Source organism: Streptopelia decaocto (assembly GCF_964273445.1).
Source record: "Streptopelia decaocto genome assembly, chromosome: 4".
NCBI classification, from domain to species: Eukaryota; Metazoa; Chordata; class Aves; order Columbiformes; family Columbidae; genus Streptopelia; species Streptopelia decaocto.
In genome coordinates, this window is record NC_138658.1 from 48,128,686 (window position 1) to 48,153,344 (window position 24,659).

Sequence of the window (24,659 nt, forward strand, 5' to 3'; positions counted from 1 at the left end):
CTGTTCAGGTGTCCTGTACCGCAAGTTCAGGCAGCAAGAACAGCTTCTGAACTCAGGGGACTGGGGCTACAAGTATGGCATGACCTTTTCCAGGAGTAGAAAGTTTGAGATGGGCGAAAGAGACCTTCTTTCCTTCTCCTCTTTTTTTTTTTTTTTTTTCCTTTTTTTCTCTTTTATTTTTCCTCTTCTCATGCATTCAGATCGACACAGTGTCAAGAAGTAACATTAGGTGATTAAGAACTTCTTCAAGGATGTCATTTGGAGTTGCTCACAATAGCTTTTGCACTTCATATATAAGATTATTTTCTAAATATGGAACATATCTGTTCCTGATATTCATAATACTGAGCTACAGAAATACATGGAACTCATTTTATAGCACTACATTACTTTATTTGTTTTTGTGTGTGTGTGTGTGTGTGTGTGTGTTTTTTGGTCAGGTATAACCTAAAGCTTTTAAAATTAAGTAAATATATAAAAATTATTTACTAATATAGAAATCCAGGGGGGAGTTGTACTTTATCAGCTGTCAGGTGACATCAGCCTAGAAAATTATAGCAAGAAAGTAACTATGCATGTTCCTAGGCTTGTCTGATATCAGAACAAATTTTTACTTCCAAATACTTACACAGTATTTGGAGAGGTTAATCATCCTTGTTGGTTTTGTTTTGTTTTTTCCTATTCCTTGTATTTATTTATTGATCAAAACATTTTTTTGAATTTCCAGTTTCCAGGAAAGCAGTAGGATAACACATTTCTAACCCCAATCTGGCATCTGAAGTGTTTTGTGACTTATCAAGTCTATTAAATTACAAGTTGAAGTTCCCATCAACAGAGGACTAGATCTGGTGACCCGGGGATAAAATTATTCAACATTTTTATGCTGTAGATATGTTAGTTACTGTTCATATGGTTGACACTCATCTCACTTAATACTCATTTAAAGATCTATAATTCCACTGATTTCCGCTGAGTCTTCTCTTAGTTCCTCACCACTGTGAGCAGACTACCTTTGAATGCCTTGAGCCTCTGTTTTACACACTCCCTGTGGAAAACAGGGGTGCAAGTAAACAGTGTAGACAAAATACTGGACTGCTTAAATTTATAGGAGTTTTGCCACTGGGTTTTCTTGAGTCCAGAATTTAAGCTTGCAGCTCTTTGTTTCACATCCAGGAACTAAGAAATATAGATTAAAGTTCTTCTTCATCCTTCTTTTTTACTTTTAAATAAGGCAAGCAAAGGAGAAGGAAGGTTTGGCTCACCTAATCTTTCATTATCTTGTACCTGAGAATTTGATACTCAAGGTCTTCATTTACAATTAAAGCCTGAAAACAAGAAACTTGAGAGGCAGATTTTAGCCTGAGAATCTTTTTAAGTACTTTCCTAAGGTGAAAGGAAAGAAACCTTCAGATCTGACTTTGAACAGTGTTTGAAAGTGTAAATTACCAAACCCTTAGCTGAGCAGGAAAAAAAAATAGGCATGCAGTACCCTCCCTCACTAATGGTAAGAGTATTCCAACTGAGAAAACTCTTCTCCAAATACTGACTAAGCAAAATGAAAAGGGCTCCTTAAAAATATACTTTGACCGTGCAGCTGTCTATCAGGACAACCTTCTTTCCCAGAGCAGCAGTTGCCTGGACTAATGATCTTCAAAACACCATAAGGAAAGTGGAAATCAAATCAAGTGTTGAGAAAAAGGTCCTTAGCAGCTGCTTTTGTTGCCAGAAGCTCCCTTGATTGCATCATATGCTTAGCTCAAATCAGTCACATTGAACACAAAGTCTCACTGATAATTATGGCTTTTTATCTAGAAAGATGGACAAGACAAACAGCAACTTTCATCTGCCAGATTCTGTGGTGCAGAGCTAATTGGCAGGATGTTAGAGAGGTCATAGCATGGTCTAGTGAGAGATGAAGCACACCTGAACTCTTACAAATTAGCTCAGAATAATTTCAGACTTCCAAGGGAATTGACTATCATTTAAAGGTAGTAATCACCATGAAAACAACTGGGAAGAGTATTTTTTGCAGGGGAAAGCCTTGGCTTCAAAGGAAAGGATTGTAAGGTACAGAGAATTTGAGTGCAAATATAACATATAATTCAGGTAAAAGTAAATCTTTATATATGGCTCCTTAACTCCTTTCATTCTCTTTTTAAAAAACTTTCAACAATAGGAAGAACTGATATATTAAGTGACACACCTACACATGAATTCTGTCTAAGTAATATGCCCAATCTAGGAATGACCAATAATGGATGCCCAAGGAAGAAACTAAGAAAAGAATAAATATATAACTCTCAGAAATATTTTCCTAGCCCTTAGTCATTCCTACCTAAGGCACTTCCCCAGCTGTCTCTGTGAGGTGTTTTACTGGTGTTGGATAAATTTACCTAAGCATAGGTAGGTGCTAGCAGACTGCCAGAAGCATTAATATGCCCATGGTCTCACTGTGAGCTTCAGGGTAAGAACACTGTGGTAGCAGGTGATTCCAGGCAGGAAAGTGTCTCTCTGCAGCAGCAGCCACCATCCTAATTTTCCCTCCCCTCATGCACACACCTGCCTCCAATGAAGGCATGATCAGTAAGCTCTTTGTGGTTTTGTTTTGCTTAGTTTGTTTTTTTAGGCTGTGTTCCCCTTTACTCTCTATTGAAGCGCTTCCCCTTTCCTGTGAGTCTGTCCTTCCCTTGGAGGAGTGAATTTGGCTTCTTTTTCAGGAAGCAAAATTAAATTCTCTCTTCATTTCTGAGATTCCTTAATCTGGCTTTGGACACAGGATATGCCTACAAATATATATGTAAACATTCCTCAAAAGCTTAAAAGCAATAGGAAGCTGATAGCAATGTAGTTATGCTGCAAATTTACTCTAAAAATATTAAGATTGTACTTAGCATCATACAGTGTCTTCGTGCTACATCAGCTTGATCACTACCTGTCAGATACTGTTGACAATGGGTCAGGCTTGTCTGTCACATGACCTCACCTTCCAGTGTTCTCTTTCTTTGTTTTTTGAGAATAATGATACTTTTTACCTTCAAAGAAATACATGGCCCTGTTAGTAAGGTTTTAGTAAACACAATCCAAGTACTATAGATTGCACAGATGAATGGAATAATGTAGTATAGTGTCAGTTAGGTACTTCCAAAAGTATATGTTACCAATACATGGAAAAAGGCTAAATAAACAGGTTTGTGTTAAGGCTTGTGGAGTTTGGAACATTGTAATATCTTCAGGAAATAAAGCCCAATTAATATAAATTAACTCTGATTTCTAAGGCAGGGATGCTATGCACAAACTAAGTGTTCTTGTTATGCTGTCATATTAAAAAAAAACCAAACAAGACTTGTAAAATTCTTTTTGAGATTGTTTAAAAGGCTATTATATTTGACACAACTCCTCTCTCAGCATGCATGCTTATATTTAGTTCTAACTTAATTCTACCTCAATTTTTTGTTCTCTCATTTATTGTCTTATACATGTTTCCCAGGATAGCCCGCTGGTCTTACAGTCTGACAGAAATGTAACAGTGAATGCAAGAAATCACATGGGACAGTTAACTGGACAACTGACAGTAGGTGAGTGTTCTTTATTGACTGTTATGCACATCAGTTTAGCTTTATTAATAGGTCTCATTAATTAACATCAAAGATTAATTATTGCTGAATAGTCATAAAATCTCATCACCATACTCAAACAAAAAACAATGCATACAATGGATTTTAAGAGCATGATTCAGCATTAGCTGAAGGCAGAGAAAGTAGAAGTGCCTCAAAACAGTTAAAACATAGCTTAATGAAAAACGATTACTTTTGAGATAGCTGTAACAAAACAGACTAAAAAAGAACCTCAGCAAAATATGTTTCAACAACAATTTCAGTGGGCAAATAACCAGCAGTCTTCCACTACTTCAGTGGGAATTGGTTTGTCCCCATTACTCTTGCAGTGTATTTATATCAGCATATATTGAAAACAGCCGGAGTGACAGAATGGGAAGAGAAAAAAAAAAAGAACAAAACTAAAATCCAAATGCTTTCCTAGGCACTACAAAATTTGAATGGAAAGTGATCATGCTGCCAGTCATGCACTAAAATGTATGATATTTTGCAAAGTATAGCAAATCAAAGTTCCAAATGGTAATAAAAAAATCATCTACTTATCTGTTCCACTTTTCCTGCATTTTTCCCTGATTTTATTAAGTTTACTATGTTATACTGCATTTTGAACACAAATCATACTTATTGTGTTAGTAAATAGGAAGTATTATGATAATTTTTATTAATATTTTCAGTACTAGAGCAGGACTGAAGACATTAGTTTCTTTTTAAGAATATTGGCCAAAAAACTCAGTACAAAGTGGTGTTTTAGATCTGTTAGAAAACAATATATATTGACTGGGAATGGGATGAAAAATATACAAACACGTGTAAGAGACTAATGCATCTATAAATTTGAGGGAAGACCCCTTAGACACCATGTTTTTTCATATTTTTCACTTTACTTCTGAATTAAGCTGTATTTTATCCACTCCTTTTCCTCATGTGCTGGGGATATGATCACAAACAGTTAAGTTAAACTCTAATTGTAATCTACAGTGATATTTTGTATTGGCGGGAGACAGTGGCTTCAGGTTGTAAAAAATCTTTGACAAGTGCATACAGAGTGACTCACCATCTGCACTGCTTTCCCTGAATGACCACATCAAATGAGTGTGCAAAGGTAACCAGACTTGTTTGCAGATAAAGATGACAAAAATTAACCCAACACCTGTTCTAGCCATATTGTATTTGCCCAGCATGTTTATGGAATGCAGTTCTGTTTCATCTAGTAGATGTATTATTAAAACCTTTCACTTCAGATGGTAGTTGGTAAAAGGTGGGTTGCCCATGGCAAATATTGACTGAAATAGATATGATATTTTGATTGCTGACAGCATTTCTGCTAAATAAATGCAGAACTGAAAATGTATGTGAGTGTATTGAGACTGACTTAAAGGTGTCACATGAGAGGTTAATATTGTAAAAACATAAACGCCTGAAGAAAACATGTGTTCTTACATTACTGTTATTAGAGTAAACACCTGTAAGCTTCTTGGTGTGCAGCTGGTGCAGAGCATCTGGAGAATGGAATTTTGCTAAATTGCAATATTGTATTTACATTATTTCTTACTCTTTATCTTCCTCTTCTTTTTCATAATGGCTATATATCCTTTATTTTTTCCTATATTCATGTAAAAATCTGCTTCTTTATTGTTTTATAAATTCATCATACATTAAGGTATGCATAATAAAATATCCCTGATTTTCTTAATTTTTTGAAAATTGTTACTACAGGCACTCATAACTACCTATGCAATCAGTAAAAGCCTGAACATTCTAGTATTGAAAATCAAAGAAATTAACAGGCATCTAAAATTCAAAATGTACTATTCCTGCCCTCCTTTCTAAAAATTTTTGGATGATAAAGCACTTCCTATACATGTGATATCATTGGTGTTTTGTCTGTATTTCACAGGACATATATGATGTTACATGGCAAAAATAGGCTGATCTCTTGTCTTTGACATTCAAATTGCTGGTCATATAAAATTTTAGGACAACTAAAAATTCTTACTGTGTTATTTGGAATTGTGCCATTAAAGACTAAGCCTTAAGAGCATCTAATTAAAACTGCAACTGGGAGACAGATTAATGTAATGAAGTGGGCATGGGACTTTGAGGAAGAGGGCTATATGATCACCCAGGAAGATGGAAAAAAATTCCAGTGAAGCTCTTGATAAAAGGTATTTAATTCTGTGACTGAATATGGAAGAAAAAATATTTCTGTATAGTGCATCAATAAGGTATCTTGGAACACATGCTGATCTAAGACCAGTGAAAAAACTATATTAAAAAAAAAAAGAAAGAAGAAAAAAAGCTGAGGGTAGTGAATGATTCAGTGGTTACATGTTCAAATGGTGTTAAGTCATAGAATCATAGAATAGTTTGGGTTGGAAGGGACCTTAAGACATCATCTAGTCAAACCCCCCTGCAGTGAGCAGGGACATCTTCAACTAGACCGGGTTGTTCAGAGCCACGTTCAGTCTGGCCTTGAATGTTGCCAGGGATATACGTGGGTCCAGGTCTTAAAATACCTGGGGTGTATCCATTATTACAGCACAATGTATTTATATTGATACTGAAAACTTCACAGAGAGAAAGCCACAAGTGTAGCAATGCTTTCTGTTGGGATCTATACCAACTGAGCTAGGAATGTTGGCTTGTGCTCCGGTCTATGCATGACGTATGGTCAGGAAACTGCCAAGTTTATATCTGGATCTCCAAAAGGACTTCACCGCCTTCAGTTTTCAGACATGTCATTTAAGACCACAGAGCAGATGTAGCACAGACATGAAGAACATCTACAGAATAAAGATGATCATCTGTTGATTTTTGTATCTAAGCTGGATAAGGACAAATAATCACATCTCTCCCAGTGCTTAGCAGTACCCTTTGGGTTATGCACACAACCTTTTCTCTCTCTATAGTCAATGTTTGCATAGTTTAAAGCTGTATGGGAAAAGATCTACTTTTCTGCCAACCTGAGAAATGCACTATAGTTGTAGACTTCAAGCCAGAAGTCTGTTGTCTCCATGCTGTCTGCACATATCATCTACACCTCTACCTGGTTTTGAGTGGAGGACATTAGGCTGACAAGAGCAAAAGGGATCAAAATTAAATATGGCTCAAAAGAGACATTTGAAACCCACATGTGCACTTACTTTGCCAACATTTTTTCATGAGTTTTTTTCTTTTTCTTGCTGCAATAATTTTATCTGACAGGTATTTCTGCTATTGTTTGATCCTTCTCCATCCATAAAGATCTCTAGGGATATCTGAAATGTACAAAAAATGTGTATCTCATTTTTGCTAAGCTTTGGGCACTTTAAGACAGAATCATAACTCTCACAGAGGTCCAGAGCTGTGCAAGTCACAGCTTTAGAGAGCTCCTGAACCTGTAGCTCCACTCACCGACATCTCTAGAGCCATGCAAATTGAGAAAAATTATTTATATACCAATTGAAGTTATATCACACTTTTGCTATTACTTTTTGAAAATAGCAGGCAGGTGTATAGTTTTCAATTACAGCACTTTTAAATACTGATAACAGTACTATAATAATACACTATAATAGCTATAGCTATTCTTATAACTTGCAAAACTTGATGAAATTTTCCTTCTACCACAAAATTTATGTAGTGTATTTGAGATTATTTTTTTTCTTAAAAATGTGCATGCTTACTTGTTGTGTCCCACCAAGACTACATGGGGTATTGTTTAACTATTAGACATTAGAAACTACAGGTGTGTCACCTTGTGGGAGTGGAAATAGTCCCCTTCATCATTCTTACCTAAATCACATATGCCAATCACCTGTGCCTATATCTACCTCATGCTGCTGCCCCTTCATTTCAGAGGTGATCAGAGTAACTCATTACCTGTCATGTTCCCTTTGCAACATCTAGATGTCAAAGAAGATCTGAAGGAAGAGACATTTCAAGTATTCTTGCTTTTAGAATTACCCATGGTAGAACTTGAAATATGTGTGTACATGTTGCTCTACATCTTTGATATCTATTGTCAGACATTTGCTTATTTAAGATTATTATGAACTTGAACAAAGTATCCATTATGACAATGGAAGAAATAACATGCTTAAGTAACAAAGGACAAAAAATGTTTCTTTATTTTTTAATGTTGTTTGCATGCATAGCAGCCTCAAATGTAACGTCATTCTCCTAATTATTGCAGGAAGAGGGCAGTTTCAGAGCAGTCATACACATATATCCTTACCTCCCACTAGGAAAATGGATCAAAAGGGCTCAACTCCTCTTTCTTACCTGTATGGTTGTTCTTGTATTGTCAATAGTAGGGTGCTGGGAAGAGAAGGGATGATGGTGCTTTACAATCCCTGTTTCTACCTTCTAACTGTGCGAATATGGATCAGAACTTAATTGTCAGGAACATATAAAATAAAGCCTTTCTCCTTTCCTTTCCAGGGAGGTTTGCCTACCTGTAGTCCTAAACTACACTGAAATTTCAAAAATCTAGAATCTTTTAAACATACTACTAGTCTAATTTTCATATTAAAACAATTGTTTTTATAACCATTGTAGTACAATAGGATGATGAATATTGTTAAGACATTTAGCAAAAACAAAGTCAGATAAATGACTTATCCGTTTCTCAGCATTCTCTGAATTGGTATTGCTTAACTAAAATACAGACTGAAAAAGCCCCTAATTTTGTTCCTTAAAATCATTTTAATGTGTGGAAATAAGAAATGCGGGTAATTCACTTCTACCATACCTAGATGAATTAATGATCTAGTTTTTGCAGTGATGTACAAACAGGAGTATTTCATATTGAACTTCACATTGAATATGTAATACCTTAAAATCTTCTTTTGGGGCATTTTGTCATTAATTAGACTCTTATTATTGTAGCAAAGGTTTATAACTTACTGTTAACGCACTCTCTCCTCCTTTTCTAATCCAGAAAATCAATACAAAATCTGTAATTTCTGTGTTAAATTTCTTGCATTGCTTACATTTTTTTCAGCTGCTTTGCACCTTAAATGGAATTTTCTGGTGAAAATACTCTGTCCAATGTTTTCCTTTATTTTAAGTCAGTTACATGTCAATTCAGAAAATATTTAGGTAACTTACACAGCAAAATGTTATGAGTATACAAATTTTACAGTGCAATGTTTCTTACCAAACTTTTATAGCCAGCTAAACACTCTTTCCAAGTATAGGAATATAAACAATTTATCAGGAGGTGAAAATATAGCTCATCTGCTAGTCTGTATACAAATCCATTGCCAGATCTTTTAAATGGAAGTAAGTTTAAGTTAACTTGCCTTTTTTAGTACAGGTAAGCTACTTTGTATTTAAATGCAGTTAAAGAACCTCTTTCAGCTTCAAGAATCACTGCAGAAGGTACAGTGGAGCGGTGCCTGAGAGGCCATATGGTTTTACATCCTCTCCTGACAAAGCATGTGAGATGAGCCAAGAGGCAGTCAGAAAGTGAGCCATGTTGTTCATAACAGAGGAGATATCCAGCTGGAATTTGAGGCTCATCCTTTTTCACAATTTATAGTGCAATGTGATGTTGCCTCTGTTTGTCTAGTCCCTGGGAGTCTTTTTACAAACCATCTGCACTTAAACAGGTTTTGTAATAGGAGGTCACATAAAATATATTCAGACATACTCTTGCTGACTTTGTCTAAGCTATCATGAGAATCTACTACCTTTAATTATCTTGAAGTGCAGTATTAGGAAAATGTGAAGCTCTGAAAACTGAAAACATCACGTCAATCTCTTTGCCAGCACGTTGATGAGTCTGCCAAAGTAGCCTTTTAAAAATTAACGTTATTTATTTGAAAATCATCCATATTTCTCCTGCAATTCTATATTTATGTCATCTTCTAATAGTAGAAAACCTCTTGAATTGTTTGTTCAGATTCAGCATCAAGAGGCAGTAATTGTTAATGGACTAATAAAGAACTCTTTTCTGGTTTTTACTTCTATTTCACTTGTTAAATTAGTTTCATCATTCACTATGTTAATCTGCAAATGTACATTTGGCATTCAGCAGGTGTGAACTAAGGCTCTTGTGACTAGCCTTTGCATTAACTGGATTGAAAATAATACTTTTTTATATATCCATTACATAATTAACTCATAAAACTATTAAATATACTTGGTACCATTAGCATACCTATAGCAATCCACTTTTTGCTTAGGTAAAAAAATCTCTGAAAGAAAGAGATACATTAAACAGTACTTTAGATTTCTTAATCATTTAGGTAAATTTTCAATTTTTAAGCAATATCTCTCATATCCTCATGATACTTTTATTATATGTTATGTGCAGTAATAAGACTACATTGCTGTGTGATACTTGATACACCATATGGTGTAAAATATCGTACATGTTACTTACAAATTGCTACATAAAAACTGTGCTATAAAAATAAAAAGAAGTAAGTTGTTTCTCTGTCATTCATTAGGACTGAATGGTAATTCTTTCTGGCAGGTTTGTCCATTATTTAACCTGAAACCTCCTCCTTGAAATACAAGAGCATATAATGTCAGTTGATATGTCAAGAATTAAAAACTAAAAATTCCCCAATGAATAAACACAAATGCAAACAGAAGTAGGTCAGCAACTAAATTCTCTGCTATTTCTGTGTCGTTGTCTTGGCTTAACCCCAGCCAGCAACCAAGCACCACTTGATTTTGCTCACTTTCCCCCTGGGCGGCATGGTGGAGAGAATCAGAAGAGTAAAAAATGAGAAAATTCGTGGGTTGAGATAAAGACAGTTTAATAGGTAAAGCAAAAGCCACACATACAAACAAATCAAAACAAGGAATTCATTCACTACAACCCATGCGCAGGCAGGTGTTAAGCCATCTCCAAGAAAGCCTGGCTCCATCATGTGTAATAGTTACATAGCAAGACAAACACCACTGCTCCAAGCATCTCCGTTTTCCTCCTTCTTCCCCCAGCTTATATACTAACTATGATGTCATATGGTATGGAATAGCCCTTTGGTCAGTTTGAGTCAGCTATCCCTGATGTGCATCCTCCCAGCTTCCTGTGCATCTCCAGCCTACTTGCTGAAAAGTCTTTGACTTGCTATAAACATTGCTTGGCAAACATCAAAATATCAGTATATTATTGACATTTGTTTCATATTAAATCCAAAACACAGCATTATACTGTTATTAGGAAGAAAATTAACTCTATCCCAGCCAAAACGCAGGACAGTGGTTATTGCAGGGGGAATAGTGCTTATGCATTGTTGGTTTTAAACAACATAGCAAAGGTGGTCTATACTGTGGATGTAAGATTCCTTGCCTCAAGTGTTGTCATCCTCACTAGAGTGTTATATATTATTTGATCCTTAAAAATAATCACTTTTTGTTGAATTATTTAAACACTACATCAGTACTTCCAGAGTTGGAGTTCTGAGACCTCTTATTTTTGCATTCAGTATATTTTTTTCCTCTTTCTGCCTTCTTCAGACTAAAAGCTTTTGGCATTTCAGTCTTGATACAACTTCTCTTCTTCTCTTTTTCTTTCCCTGAGTCTATGATCAGGAAGACTATTTCTACTTCACATACAAGGTGCACCTCGTGTTAGTTCATATCTGAAGTTGTATTGATCTAACGTGGAGAACACATTTTCCTGTCTGTAACTGACAGACAAAAAGAAAAACATGCTTTGTACTTTTATAACTAGACTGATACTTCTCTCTGTAATATTTGTAGCATAGACAAAATACCTTCAGGTTATTTTCTCTCTCTTTTTTCTAAGTTTATTCATCATTTATGTTTTGAAGGAATTTTGAGGTCCAATATCTGTTTTAGAATGTGTGTTTTTCTTTCCATAATGTAGACCTGGTTTGGAAAGGACAAGTACATGGAGGAAAAGATTTTTTTTGGAAGTCGGAATATGCATTCTTAAGTTTGAACTTTAGAAATCCCCCAAAGCACATGCAGCCATTGGGTGATGTGCTTTTTTTTTTTTTTTTTTTTTTTTTTAGTTCTGCAACTGTTCCAATTTTCTTGTATATATTCAGTATAAATCTTAACTTTTGTTGAGTTGCTGTTATGAAATTGGACATTTTTTCTTTTATATGTGAAAGAGGTACGAAGCTGTGTCAGAGGATGTTTAAATTGGGCTTTAGGAAAAGATTCTTCACTGAGAGGCTGGTCAGTCACTGGAATATGGCTCCCCAGGGAAGTGGTCACAGCACCGAGTCTGTAAGAGTTCAAGGAGCATCTGGGTGATGCTGTCAGTCATGCGGTTTAGTTTTAGATAGTTCTGTGAGAAGCAGGGAGTTGGACTCAATGATCCTTATCGGTCCCTTCCAATGTGAGATATTCTAGGATTCTTTCAAAATGGTACAGAATAAATCCATGAATCCATGGAGGTGAGGAAGAGGCACAAGCAGCAGGTCTTCCTCAAGCAGCCTGCTGGAAGCCAGGCTCCAAGTGAAGCCTCAGGTCTCAGCTGCTGGCAGTTGGTGGTAGCAGGAATTGCCAGGCACACAGAGGACTGGCCGTGTGCTCGCTTACCACAGGAGGGCCTTCAGAAAACAGCAGCCACAGGCCTCTTTTCTCATGAGAACACAATCGTTATTGTTCTATATGCACTGTCCCTTTAGAGATGATGGGAAAAGGAGGAAAGGCAACCCTAAATCAGTCTTTTTCAGGCAGTGATTGTGGAGGGGAGTGCAGCAGTGACCCTGTGCAGAGGGCTGTCCAATACGCCTAGGTATGAGCCTCCACTCAATGCCTTGGTATTTCATCTCAATGCTAACTTTGACTCCAGAGCATCTGTAGTGGGACTGGACATACCCTGAAGTAGATTTCATTTATCAATGGCTATTTTGCCAGCTGTACAGCAGTTTTCCACTTACTTTTTCATGTTTACAGGCTTTTTATTTGACCGCACTTATTTTACATGAACGTTTCTACTGTTTCTAGAAAATTGGCCCTGAAAATTTGGAAAAAGGATATTCTGTTTCAATTTTCAAATGTTTTATGCTCGATATTAAAACATATATATTTTTCCCCCCATACTAGATGACATGGAACTATGAGCAGTGGTTGGATTTAATTGTAGAAGTAGAGTCTTAGTGGGATTGTTAGCAAACAGAACACATAACCACAGACGTAGTTATATGCGGTGCTTTTATTTCAGCGCTGGTAAACCAGGGGTTCGTACCCAAAGCTGGCTTCAACCACTGATTCGAACTCTACTACATTTATACAATTTGGTTACATACATATTCATTAGGGTTACTACGTATGTATTGCATATTCATCAGATTACATCAGTATTTCACAATATCAGTTGCAACCCCTTGGAACTACTCTAAACATGTGCAGTGTCTTCTGGTGGTCATTCAGGGGGTCTTCAGGATGAAGTAAGGAGTCTTCTTCACTTGTGAACTTTTCACTTTTTGTCACTGCACATGCGCACTATTCCTATACTCATTATAAAATACTCAGGTTTCTTGGATGCACATCCTCAAGGTTTCTTGGATGCACATCCTTTCCGTTCAAGATAAGATAAGGACTTACTGAGAACTAATAGAACTAATTTTAGTTCCCTACTCTCAAACTAAGAGATAAAACCTTGTATACCATCTGTGAAATTTCAAGATAAGGCAAGAATCTTGGATACAGTTTACAAAAGCAAAATACAGCTAACTATAACAGGATGAGGTCATTAGTGGTTCACGTGGTGGTACAGAAGTGTTAGTGTTTAAACGTTAATCCATTGCCACCTTCTCTGCTGTTTGTACCCACATGCTCTTGGTCAATACAGACAGCATAACTACTACCCAAACCTTCAGAGCAGCAAAGAAGTAATTTGCTTTTGTAGGAGAGAGATCCCAAAGTTCAAAGAAACAGACATTATCCAGAGGTATTTAAATAGGCTTTGAGGGATACAGCACACATTATCAAAAGATGGTTCTAATTATTTGACTTTAGCTTTATCAACTGCTAATACTTCATTTAAGTGCAAAAACAGGTGCTGTGCGTGCACTGTGACATTCACAAGGTGGCTGCTGGGTGCTAAGCATTATTAAATTACCAACAGCATCGGGACCTTTATTGAGTCTCTGACAGGACATTAAGATGTTATTTTTACATTTTTTTTTTCCCTGATGTTCAGACAGCTCATTAATATTAATAAGAATATGTTATTCTAATAGTAGTGGCTTAGATGGAGAGCAAAACAGGGGCAACTAAGTGAGAAATCTTAATTAAATTTAAAAAAATAAAAAATGAGAAAGAGAAGAGCAGTGAAATCTTTCTGATGTTCTCCTTTACTTGAGAGCTACAGAGAACACTTGGAAGAAGAAACTCAATGGCATGCTGCTGTTATCCCAAAACAGGGTTCTTTACCTGGTGTGCATACAAATGACCCCAATACAGCACACAGAGATGAGATATAGTTTTATTACAGAGTTACACAAGTCTGGATTCGGGAATAAAGCCAGGATGCCAGCAAGAGAAGTAAAAGGCATTATATACAAAATCTGCTACGTTTGCACCCTAAAGAGCCAATTGGTTACACATTTGCACATTGCATTACATAATCCTTTTAGCATATAATGAGCAATGTTCAGCTAAAGGATGCTTTATCCAACAGTCTGGAGATATGTGTCAAAGCAAGACTTAACTAATTGTGCAGGCTTCAAAATGTCTACAGCTGCAAGGTCAGTAGTGTGTGAAGTTCGTGATTAGGTCAAGTGTAATGCAAGTCACTCTTTGTTAAATGAGCAGACTGACCTAAAAATGAAAAGATGTACATGTCTTTAGGTTAGTAATTGCAGACAGGATTCATTCTTTTAAGTGATGACAACACTGCTGCTGTAATAGATGTTAAAGTGACAGCAAAGAGATTTTGCAAAAATACGGGTAAGAAGTAATTTCATTGCAGACTTAGAGTCTTCATTCAGTTAAAATATCTTTAAGAAGTCTATCCGTTGTAATAATGAGACAGCTATGGGGAATTAGTCTGTTTCTGTATGTGAAAAAGATTTTTACAAATGGATAGTCAAACTTGGAAACATTTATCTGTCCATGGAACTTATTTGTTCATACAAGATTTTGAACCTCTGTTTAACCTGATCTAGGTGTTCCTGCTCCAGCGGGAGGATTGGACTAGATGATATTTTGAGGTCCCTTCCAATCCCTAACATTTTGTGATTCTGTGATATCTATGACTAGTACTAAAAAGTAAATAAAAAACCCTTCTGTTTTCTAGAATTTCCTCTCACATCTTTAGACTATCAGAAATTGGATCTCACTGTTATGTTGCAATTATTGTGTGTTTTTAAAAACACTAAACTCAAAGTTTACTTTCTATTTATTGCAGCGTTTTTTCTGTGTCCTATTAAAAAAGCAGTTCCAAAAAATCAGTGTCAATGATTGGAAAATACTAGTTAATATCCTTAACTAGAACAAAGCTGTTTTGTTGTGCTTATTTAATTAAGATTATTATGTTTAATTACCTTTTAATTATTTTGCTTCCATCTAGAACAGTATGGAGTTTCAAATACCATATTATGCCAATATTAGAGATACTAATTGAGCCATTTATAAATGGGCAGAGCTGCCTTGATATAATTTGTCTCAAGCATTTACAGGAGATTTTAAGGTATATTTAGAAGGGATTTTAAAATTTTCTATAATACATGAATGTGTCTCTGAAAAGACCTTTTCCTTTAGGTTATTCTTAGAGCGATAAATATTGCAGTTGCAGATGAATTATGAACAGAGGGCACCAAATTAATGATTAGCTCAATATTTCAAAATTTTTGCTATATTTCTTCCTGTGAATTAAAATATTCCACAAGTCTGGAATTAATTAGTTACTGGGAATAGTTATCACCCACTGAATCACTAATATCAGTTATAGATTAAAATAATATGGAGTGAGTATTTCTTCCAATAAAAAACTAAGGACTACATTGCCTTTAAAATAAGTTATTCCAACATTAGAATCTCAAAACTTCATGAACTTCCCTTTGTGATGTTTTGAGCAGATGTTTTGTTTGGAGAAGCTGTTTTGTTGCTCTTCTCTCACATGAATTATCAAGGCACCTGGACTCTTTACCACCTTAAAGTTGTCAGACATTAAAAGATTCCTAACTGTTTTGCCTTTGGAATGGGGAAAGTGAGTTTGTTTGTTTTGGGCAGCATTATTTGTTAGGTTTTAATTTCTTTTCCCTGTGGAACTTGTATATGAAGCCAGATGTTAATTTACCACATCTATTTTTCTCTGTGGTGGAGTGATTCTAGTTGGTTTGCCATGTTGCCAAAGCAAAAGCTTTCAGCAAGTCCAGACAAAAATTCCACCTGTGCTGCAGGTCTTGCCTCTGAATTTTTACATCCATCTTCATCTATGTTAGATTTCTTTCCAGGTTAAAAAACATCTATTCCTTTGAGGACACTTCAGATTTCCCCATGATACTTGTTCTGTCACCATAAGATCCTACTCCCAAGGCTATTAATATAACTTTTCAAAGTGGTGTATTGGAAAAGTATGTGATCTGGGAGTGATTCAAATCACACAGAAAGATGCAGGATTTAAATGTCAGCCATGTAGGCATCTGAGGTAGGTGTCTTTATCTGTGAATTTAATTGCTTCTTCTGTGTTACAAGTCAACAATGAAATCCATTGAGAACCGTAATCAGAAGAGACACTTCCAGAAGCTAAGAGCCCAAATCTGCTTTTATCCTGCTTTTGAAGCTTTCCTGGCCCTTGTCCCAGTGTCAAGGGCAAGGAGACAAGTAATTTCAGTCCAGTTCACCTCAGAATGATAAAGCAGGCATCAGAAAGCTACTTACACTATTAGCAATTATTTTAGAGAGTAAGAAGATGAGAGGTAAGGACTCAAAGGATGCAAACAGGTCAAACACCAGATCTGTTTTTAAGAAAAGAAAAGAAAAAAACAAGGTTGTAGAGATTTACAGATAAGTGGTTTTCAGTAGTATTTCTGGGAAATTTTTAAAACATTCAATAGAAAAGTCAGACTAAAAGTCTGACCTAAAGGAAATATCTAATGATAACTAGAAACATTTTTAGAGAGGAAAGAATGACCTTATGATCTGCAAGATGTTATATTTCCCAAGGAGAAATGCAATATTCCAGATCTGTCTTTGAGTTTCATCTCTGCATTGAAGACATTTCATACTCCCGTTACTGTCTTGTGTGTGCTCTTCCTATTTGATTTGAATGTGCTGTTCATTTAGAACAGCATGTAGTCAGGTATGTTGTACTATGTATTGTTCTGTCTTTTTTTGACGCTCATTTCTTTTCAGTGGAATACTTCAGTTACTTAGTAGGCAACTTTAGATTTTCATAAAACATATACTGGCCAAACAATGTAACCGTAACCTTATAGCCTAACTCAGCTAACAAAGACAATGGAAGCTTTCTCACTGGTTTTATATGGAAATGTAATGCACAGACTGCTTGAGTAGGCCTCAGCTTCCAAAAAGTGTATGATCAGCTTTGTAAATTATTTCAGTTGTAAAAACCAGTTGCGTCTTGGAAACCTAAAACTTCCAAGGTTGAGGATCACGCTGAAAACTTGGTTAAATTCTCTTAGGACTTAGAATTATTCATGTTGCATTCATTATGAAGAAGAAACATCTGAGGGAAGGGATGCCATCCAGAGGCACCAGGACAAGCTTGAGAAGTGAGCCCGTGCAAACCTCATGAGGTTCAACAAGGCCAAGTGCAAAGCCCGGCATCTGGTTTAGGGCAACCTCCGGTATCAATACAGGCTGGGGGATGAAGTGATTGAGAGCAGCCCTGCCGAGAAGGACTTGGGGGTACTGGTGGATGAAAGATTAGACTTGAGCTGGCGATGTCCACTTGCAGCCCAGAAGGCCAATTGTACCCTGGGCTGCATCAAAAGAAGTGTGGCCAGCAGGCTGAGGGAGACGATTCTGCCGCTTTACTCTATTCTGGTGAGACCCCACCCTGGAGTACTGTGTCCAGCTCTGGAGCCTTCAGCACAGGAAAGGCATGGACCTGTTGGACATGGCCCAGAGGAGGCCACCAAGATGATCAGAGGGATTGAACACCTCTCCTATGAGGAGAGGCTGAGAGAGTTGGGGTTGTTCAGCCTGGAGAAGAGAAGGCTCCGGGGAGACCTTATTGTGACCTTTCAGTACTTAAAAGGGGCCTATAAGAACGATTGGGGGAAGACTTTTTAGCAGGGCCTGTTAGAAGAAGACAAGGGGTAATGGTTTGAAACTAAAGTAGGGGAGATTCAGGCCAGACATGAGGAAGAAATTTGTTGATGGGGGTGGTGAAACACTGGAATAGGTTGGCCAGAGAGATGGTGGATGCACCATCCCTGGAGACATTCGAGGGCAGGCTGGACGAGACTCTGAGCAACCTGATCTAGTTGAAGCTGTCTCTGCTTATTGCAGGGGGGTTGGACTAGATGACCTTTGAAGGTCCCTTCCTACCCAAACTACTCTATGATAAGAAAAATAGATAAACTTTCTATTCCCATTCACACTTTGGAGTACTTTAATATACACTAGAGTTATAAATAATTCATCTTCATGAGTTAACATTTGACCTTGTCACTGAAAGCTAAGTTGATAAAGGCAACTATAAAAAGGATTTAATGTGGTGTGGCTATTTACTGACATCACAAAGTTTCCTGGACAGTAGGGGAAAACATCCATAGGAGAGATAATGCAGTAGGTCTGGTAATAAAAAACAAACAAACAAAAAAACAACAACAACAACAAATAAAAACAAACAAACAAAAAAACCACAAAAAAACCCAACAACAACGAAAATCAAACAAACAAAATATTATAAATAGACCAAAATATACAGTCTGAAGTCTTACACACAATTGGGTACCTGGCATGTCTTCCTTTGGCTTACTTGCCAAAGAGCCATGCTACTACTGTACCTGCCGTCTGATTCAGTCAGATGGTTCTACGTAATTTTCTTCTTTGTTCATATATGTCTCTTAATAAATAAATGTGTGGCTTATCCTTATGCTAATAATATATGTTGACAGCTGGTATTATTCACTGTACCCTGATGCTAAAAAGGGTAACAAATATTTACACTGCTTCTTCTGGCCTAGCACTTGCTCGAGTTTCCCTTGTCTGAACAGGTAATCATTCAGACCAGGAGACCTTGAAGGTCAACCTCTCTTAAAAGCAGTAGCTTTCTGACATCTCCATAGCATAGCCATAAACAATTGACAGACCCAGATAGGTTTTTTTAACTGCTACATTCACCATTTTTGATACAGCAAAGATGGTCTCTTCCCGTCCTCAGCAAACAGAACACAGGATGTATTCTGATTGCTGTGAATGTTTGCCTGTGTAGATATCTTGCTCTCAGCTGAAAGCTCTCTTTATTCAAATTTGTCAGTGCTTCTGTTCAGTTGGTATGAGTCCTTCATTTGCATTATTTAATTTGCATTCACTGAAAAATTTCTGAGACCTCTGGTGAACAAAATATAATATCTAACATCCCTATGAATACTCTTTAAAAAGTCTACATATATATTTCACAAATATTGATTTTAGACCTGTACGGGGGTTGAATATTTATTAAAAATGCTTTATCTGCTATCTCAGAAGCATCAACACAATCTCATAAAGTAATTTTGTCATGCAAAAATACCTTGCATGTAATAAATGTTTAAATAACCCATTTTTCATTGAAGAATCAGAAGACAGTACATTGGATTTCATTATGTTTTGCATTTACATGGTGGTAATTCCCTTTGAATTCTAGGCCCTCTGTTTAATTTAAAGTGGTTGATTTCTTATCTGTTTCTGTGCCTGAATTTGTTGTCTGCTAGGTGGGCACAGAAGGTGATTTAGAAATCAGACACAACCGCCAGTTTTCATCTGCATCTGATATAAGCATACAAAATAACAGAAGAGAAAACATTTAACTTCTTTGGTATTGTTGTTGATAGTTACTATTCCTCATACACCTCACTTTCATCTTATGTTTCAGTAAGTTGAGAATGAATGGAAATGCATTGTAGATGACTGGAAACATACCAGAAGAGAAAGCAAAGCAAAGCAAATGTTAACTTCACCCTGTTTTTAACATTTGTGTTACTTTTATTGTTTTTGATAGCAGTGGGAGTGGAGCGCATTACTGCTGAGAAAGAAAGGAAGAACATATGATCTTCTTAATATAGAGTTACATCCCAAACGTATTTTGTTTGCTAAATGAGTAATAAGTCATATTAGATATTCTTAAAACTCTAAAAACTAATGTTTGTGTGGGAACTGTTGCAATTAGGGAAATTATGACTTTTATTTTGTCTGTCTTATCTCCACAGTAATGACTTTCTGCAACATGTCCTATGTTCACAAGTATCATATAAGCATTATTACTTCTATTATATCATTTTATTGAAAATTGGAAGGGGCATAAACTTTGTAGAAAATACTCAGAAAAAAAAAAAAAAACAAAACCCTCAAACTTGAGTATCCTTTCCCACAGCAGAAAACATGATACAGTGCATTATAAAGCAAAATATGCACAATCACAGAATTTGTTCAGAAGAGGTTCAATCTGCTGGTAGGGGAAATGTGAACTGGCCAGTAAGCTGTAATGACTGTACATGCTTTCCAAACAGTGAAAAAAAACACTTTACGCTGCCCAGAGTGAGCAGCAATTTCCACGGCAATCAGCTTTGTAGTAATGCCCCCAAAAAACCCACCCAAACTGTCTATGCACTTATCACATACAGAGAATTTGATCTAATCTCTTAGTAACAACTGTTTACACTCTTATATGATTTATAGCATTGTACTAATTGACATTTTTAACTGATCAGCATTAAATCATGTTTGGTAATTGAGTTTTTACCCTTCCTTCCGTCTTTGAAGTTGTATCTTTATAATCATATGTAAACCTTGGAAAACAGGTAGTATTTATTATAATTCCAAATAGTAGTTATAAATTGTTTTCCTGAATAATAATGTAGTACAAGGCTTTAAAAAGTAAAATGTTAAAAGTATGCATTCTTCATGGTTGTTATTATGATGTTACTTAACCAGTCAAGCTATACACTTACAAATTCAAAATAGACTTGTCTTGAAATTTAATCTATATTAGTGTTAATCTGAGTTACAGTACTATAATTTTCTATATCCATATTGTATGTACTGCCCAGAGTTTTCATTTAACACGTCTTTACTATAGCTAAAATGAATTATTTTATGCTTTGTACCATTTTTAGCTTGTTTAATGATAGTTTTGATTATGCAACTTCTGTGCAACAGATGTGTTATAAACCGTCACTACATGTGATTTGTGGATTAATATGAAATGTATATTTTTCATCTATATGCTTTAAATGAATGGAATTTCACAGAAATTTAGTAATTTATTAAGTAGTATATTACTGAATCTACAAGTAAAAAAATTTTCTGGACACAAGGTGACAAGAGAGTTTGCCGTGGACTTCCCTTGATCCTGATTAAAGCTATTAAAAAGTTGACTGCATCTCTGGTATGAAGTAGGTTAGTAGTTTAGTATAAAATGGCACAGATTTTTGGATAGCCATGTGTACAGTAGAAATTACCTTTCCAAAGATAATTTGGAAGATAGATTTTCTTGTGTGTTTCACTGAAGTATGCATTATTCAAACAGATATGATTTACTGAAAATAAGCATAACAGATAGTGTGATTACTCTACAATTTTGAGCTAAAAATTTTGAAAGATGTGCTCTGTTCATGCATGGTATTCTGAGAGGTGATTCTCTTGTCATTTTTGTTAGTAATACTATTAAAGAGTTAGACATTTTGTGAGATGTGTATGTAGAATGTTTTTGGAACACAGCAATTTGCATTACGCCTAAGAAGATAATACACTAATACATTGCACATGTAACCACTTACTCTTATTTCAGTTGGGAAATGAAAATGTAATGAAACAGTTTGATAGCTTTGATTACTCTGTAGGCAGTTTAACTTTTAACATCTGGTTTTACATCAAAGAGCCAAACTTAAAATGTACTATATTTTGTTAGTAATCTCTCAAGTGTCTTGAATACGCTAACCACTGTTTCAGCAATAAGTGTGTAATACTAAGTGATGCGCTGTTAAGTCCTGAGTGCAACATAAAGGAAAAGCCCATTTCTTTTAGCATAAAAATATATTCTGTAGTTATATTTTGGACTAGCTGAATTCTAGGTGTGCCTTTATACAATGTGATGCTGAAGAAGCATGAATGCTGACCTGTAAAATATATGCATTTCCTTGTGGAAGCTCCAGATCATTATTCTGTTAGTCTTTCTTTATGAAAAGCTGTATTGTCTTAAATATACCACAGATTTTAAAATGCAGTTAATTGAAACATGGCCTGTCACTTGCAGTGATATATAATGAGTAAGAATGGGGCATATCTTTTTTCTCTTTGATTTCTCTCACATTTCCTGTTAATCCCTTTTCTTTACACAACGAGCAACATTCATGTGTGTAAATTGACATCAACACAGTACTTATAATGCCAATATCAGCTCTTAAGTAAAGGTGAAACTAGTTAGTATTAAGTTATTTGTGATTAACCTTTTATTTCCTGACCTGTCACAAGGACAGGTCCATCCTTCCATCCTTTTTCAGCTTCGCTTTCCTGTCCCTGCGGGATGCTGCTGTTGTCAGGCAGGCAGCACAGAGTGACAGACTCCTTGCTTTGCAACCCATTGCTGTTAAAAAGCAAGTCCCCTGGACAGTAACAGTAAACACTGTTTGTATTTTATTATTTTTGTTCTAATTAGATGAATGTTTTGTTTTTTGTAGAATCATAGAATAGTTTGCTTTGGAAAGGACCTTCAAAGGTCATCTAGTCCAACCCCCTGCAATGAACAGGGACATCTTCAACTGCGTCAGGTTGCTCAAAACCCCATCCAGCCTGTCCTTGAATGTTTCCAGGGATCGGGCATCTATGACCTCTCTGGGCAACCTGTTCCAGTGTTTCACTACCCTTATTATAAAAAATTTCTTGCTTGTATCTATTTAAATCTAGCTTTTTTTAATTTAAAACCACTACCCCTTGTCGTGTGGCAACAGGCCCTGCTAAAATGTTTGTCCACTTTTTTAAGTTCTCATTACCTATTTACAATCAGCTCTCCAGATGATGCTTCATGTAAAGCAGAATGTACTCAGTCTACCTGAGTTTATTACCTGTTACAGCACAGGTCCTGACTGACCTTCATCTAGATGTTGTAGGAAGGATTGTCAGCTTTTTGTCCTCTGATGGTTGAAGTGAGACTCAAAGGCTCTCCCTCCTCCTCCTTGCTGCAGTTTCCTTCCAAAGGAAATGCAAGCACTCAGGCAGGGTGCCCAGCAGGCACACCAGTTCAGATGATGCCACACGAGTCCAGCACGTGCAGGTGGACCAGGTACTGAGCACCATGAATGCACTTCCTGCTAGGAAATGTCTGCCTTCTAGGGACTGGTGGTACCCTCATGTCTTGTGCAACATCTTTGTCAGTGAGAAAATTGTCAGAGAATTATTCCCTGAAATCTTGTAAATTGCCTTACAGCTGGTTGTGCTATATGCAGTTCATTGCTTTTCAACACCATTTTCAGAACTTAAGTTTTGCTTTCACTTATCAATAAAACAAAATAAAAATAGTTTTGTAGATAAAACACTGAAGAATAAGGATAAGACCTGTAAATTAAAAAGCATAGGAAATTTAACAGAGTTTTGGTATCTTCAGATTTTTTTATGGCACTGTTAGATACAATTCCATAGGTTTGTTTGATTTCAGAATTATTTTAGGGTTTTGGAACCTTGAGACATTTGAGAGTTCTGTTTCATAGAATATGGAATATGTAATATCTCAGTTCAACTTTTTTGTTTGTTTTGTTGGGGTTTTTTATTTTGTTATTCCACTGTTCAAGTTTGAAGTAGAACTGAATCAAAACACACTTTTCTGCTATGCTGGTTTATTGGTCTTAATGGAATAGGCTCATATGTTATCTTTTTTCCATTGGCAAGAAACTGCAATTTAAGCTGAGCAAACCCCAGAAAGCTCTGTCTGAATTAGCATTTCAAGATCTCAGAGTTTTAGTACGTTCTAAATTCTTGTGTTGGCTTCCACATGTGACACTGAAATGGATATCTTTCCTAGTTACATTAAATTCTATCCTGATACACAATAGTGAAATAGTTACTCTGCAAATTAATTTAATAATGTTTTATAATACAAATTACCTACCAGGTTCACAGAAAGCCAAGTATTTCATAAAAGACTCATGTATTTGATATATTTTGGATATTCCACATATGCTGATGATTACTTTAATTCTTACAAAATATCTTAGATGAAACATTAACTTCCTTGATTTCAGGAGCTGATGCTGTGGAGGCCCAGTGTAAGAGATTTGAAGTGAGGGCAAGTGAAAGTGGAAAAGTATTGTTTTCTGCAGATGAAGATGAGATTGTCATTGGAGCTGACAGACTGAAAGTAACAGGTATGGTAATAATAAGGTTTCTAAAATGGATGTAAACCCTTTTGTTTTGTTTTGTAGTAATAATTAATCTATCAGTCTTCTAAAAAATTTTAGTACACCGGAGAGGAAAATCTCTTTTTATCATCAGTGATTGCTTGACTAACCAAAAGACATTGCATAATCTAAAAATAAATTCCTCTAAAGGCAGATTTGAATTTAAACTCTGCAGGACCCATGATTGTACATAGTATCCTTACCACAGTGCTTTGACTTTTATATATTAACACTAAGCATTGTTTTTATGCCATTTGTTTAGGTAACACCCTTCACAATGATAAAACCTATTGTTGTTTACTATGACCATTGTTTTTTCTGTATACAAAGTATGAAGTCTAACTTCCATGTGAATTAAGGGTAGGTACTCTAACCTAAGAGGCTCAGCTGAAGTGTAGTAAGTAGAAACCTTATTCAATAAAATAAGAAAAATAATTCTCATTGTTATTTTACTGTCATCATTACATACATATATATATATATATAAGTAATTAATTAGATATTGGAAATGTGTTAGCTTATTAAAAAAAAAAATCGGTTACTTAAGTTTGTTTTAAAT

General features: G+C 35.9%; 1 protein-coding gene across 3 annotated transcripts in view; it reads left to right on the forward strand.

Annotated features, from left to right (window-relative positions):
* The window catches only part of SGCZ (sarcoglycan zeta), a gene marked incomplete at both ends in the record, with an annotated part of 440,910 nt that overhangs the window by 366,456 nt on the left and 49,795 nt on the right, over positions 1 to 24,659 (forward strand). For 2 of the 3 annotated variants that reach the window (XM_082050805.1, XM_082050806.1), the window contains 2 exons: positions 3,488 to 3,575; positions 23,945 to 24,067. In XM_082050805.1, the coding sequence (XP_081906931.1) occupies positions 3,488 to 3,575; positions 23,945 to 24,067 (211 nt within the window). The remainder of the gene's footprint in view (positions 1 to 3,487; positions 3,576 to 23,944; positions 24,068 to 24,659) is intronic. The other variant, XM_082050807.1, reaches the window with a different exon arrangement.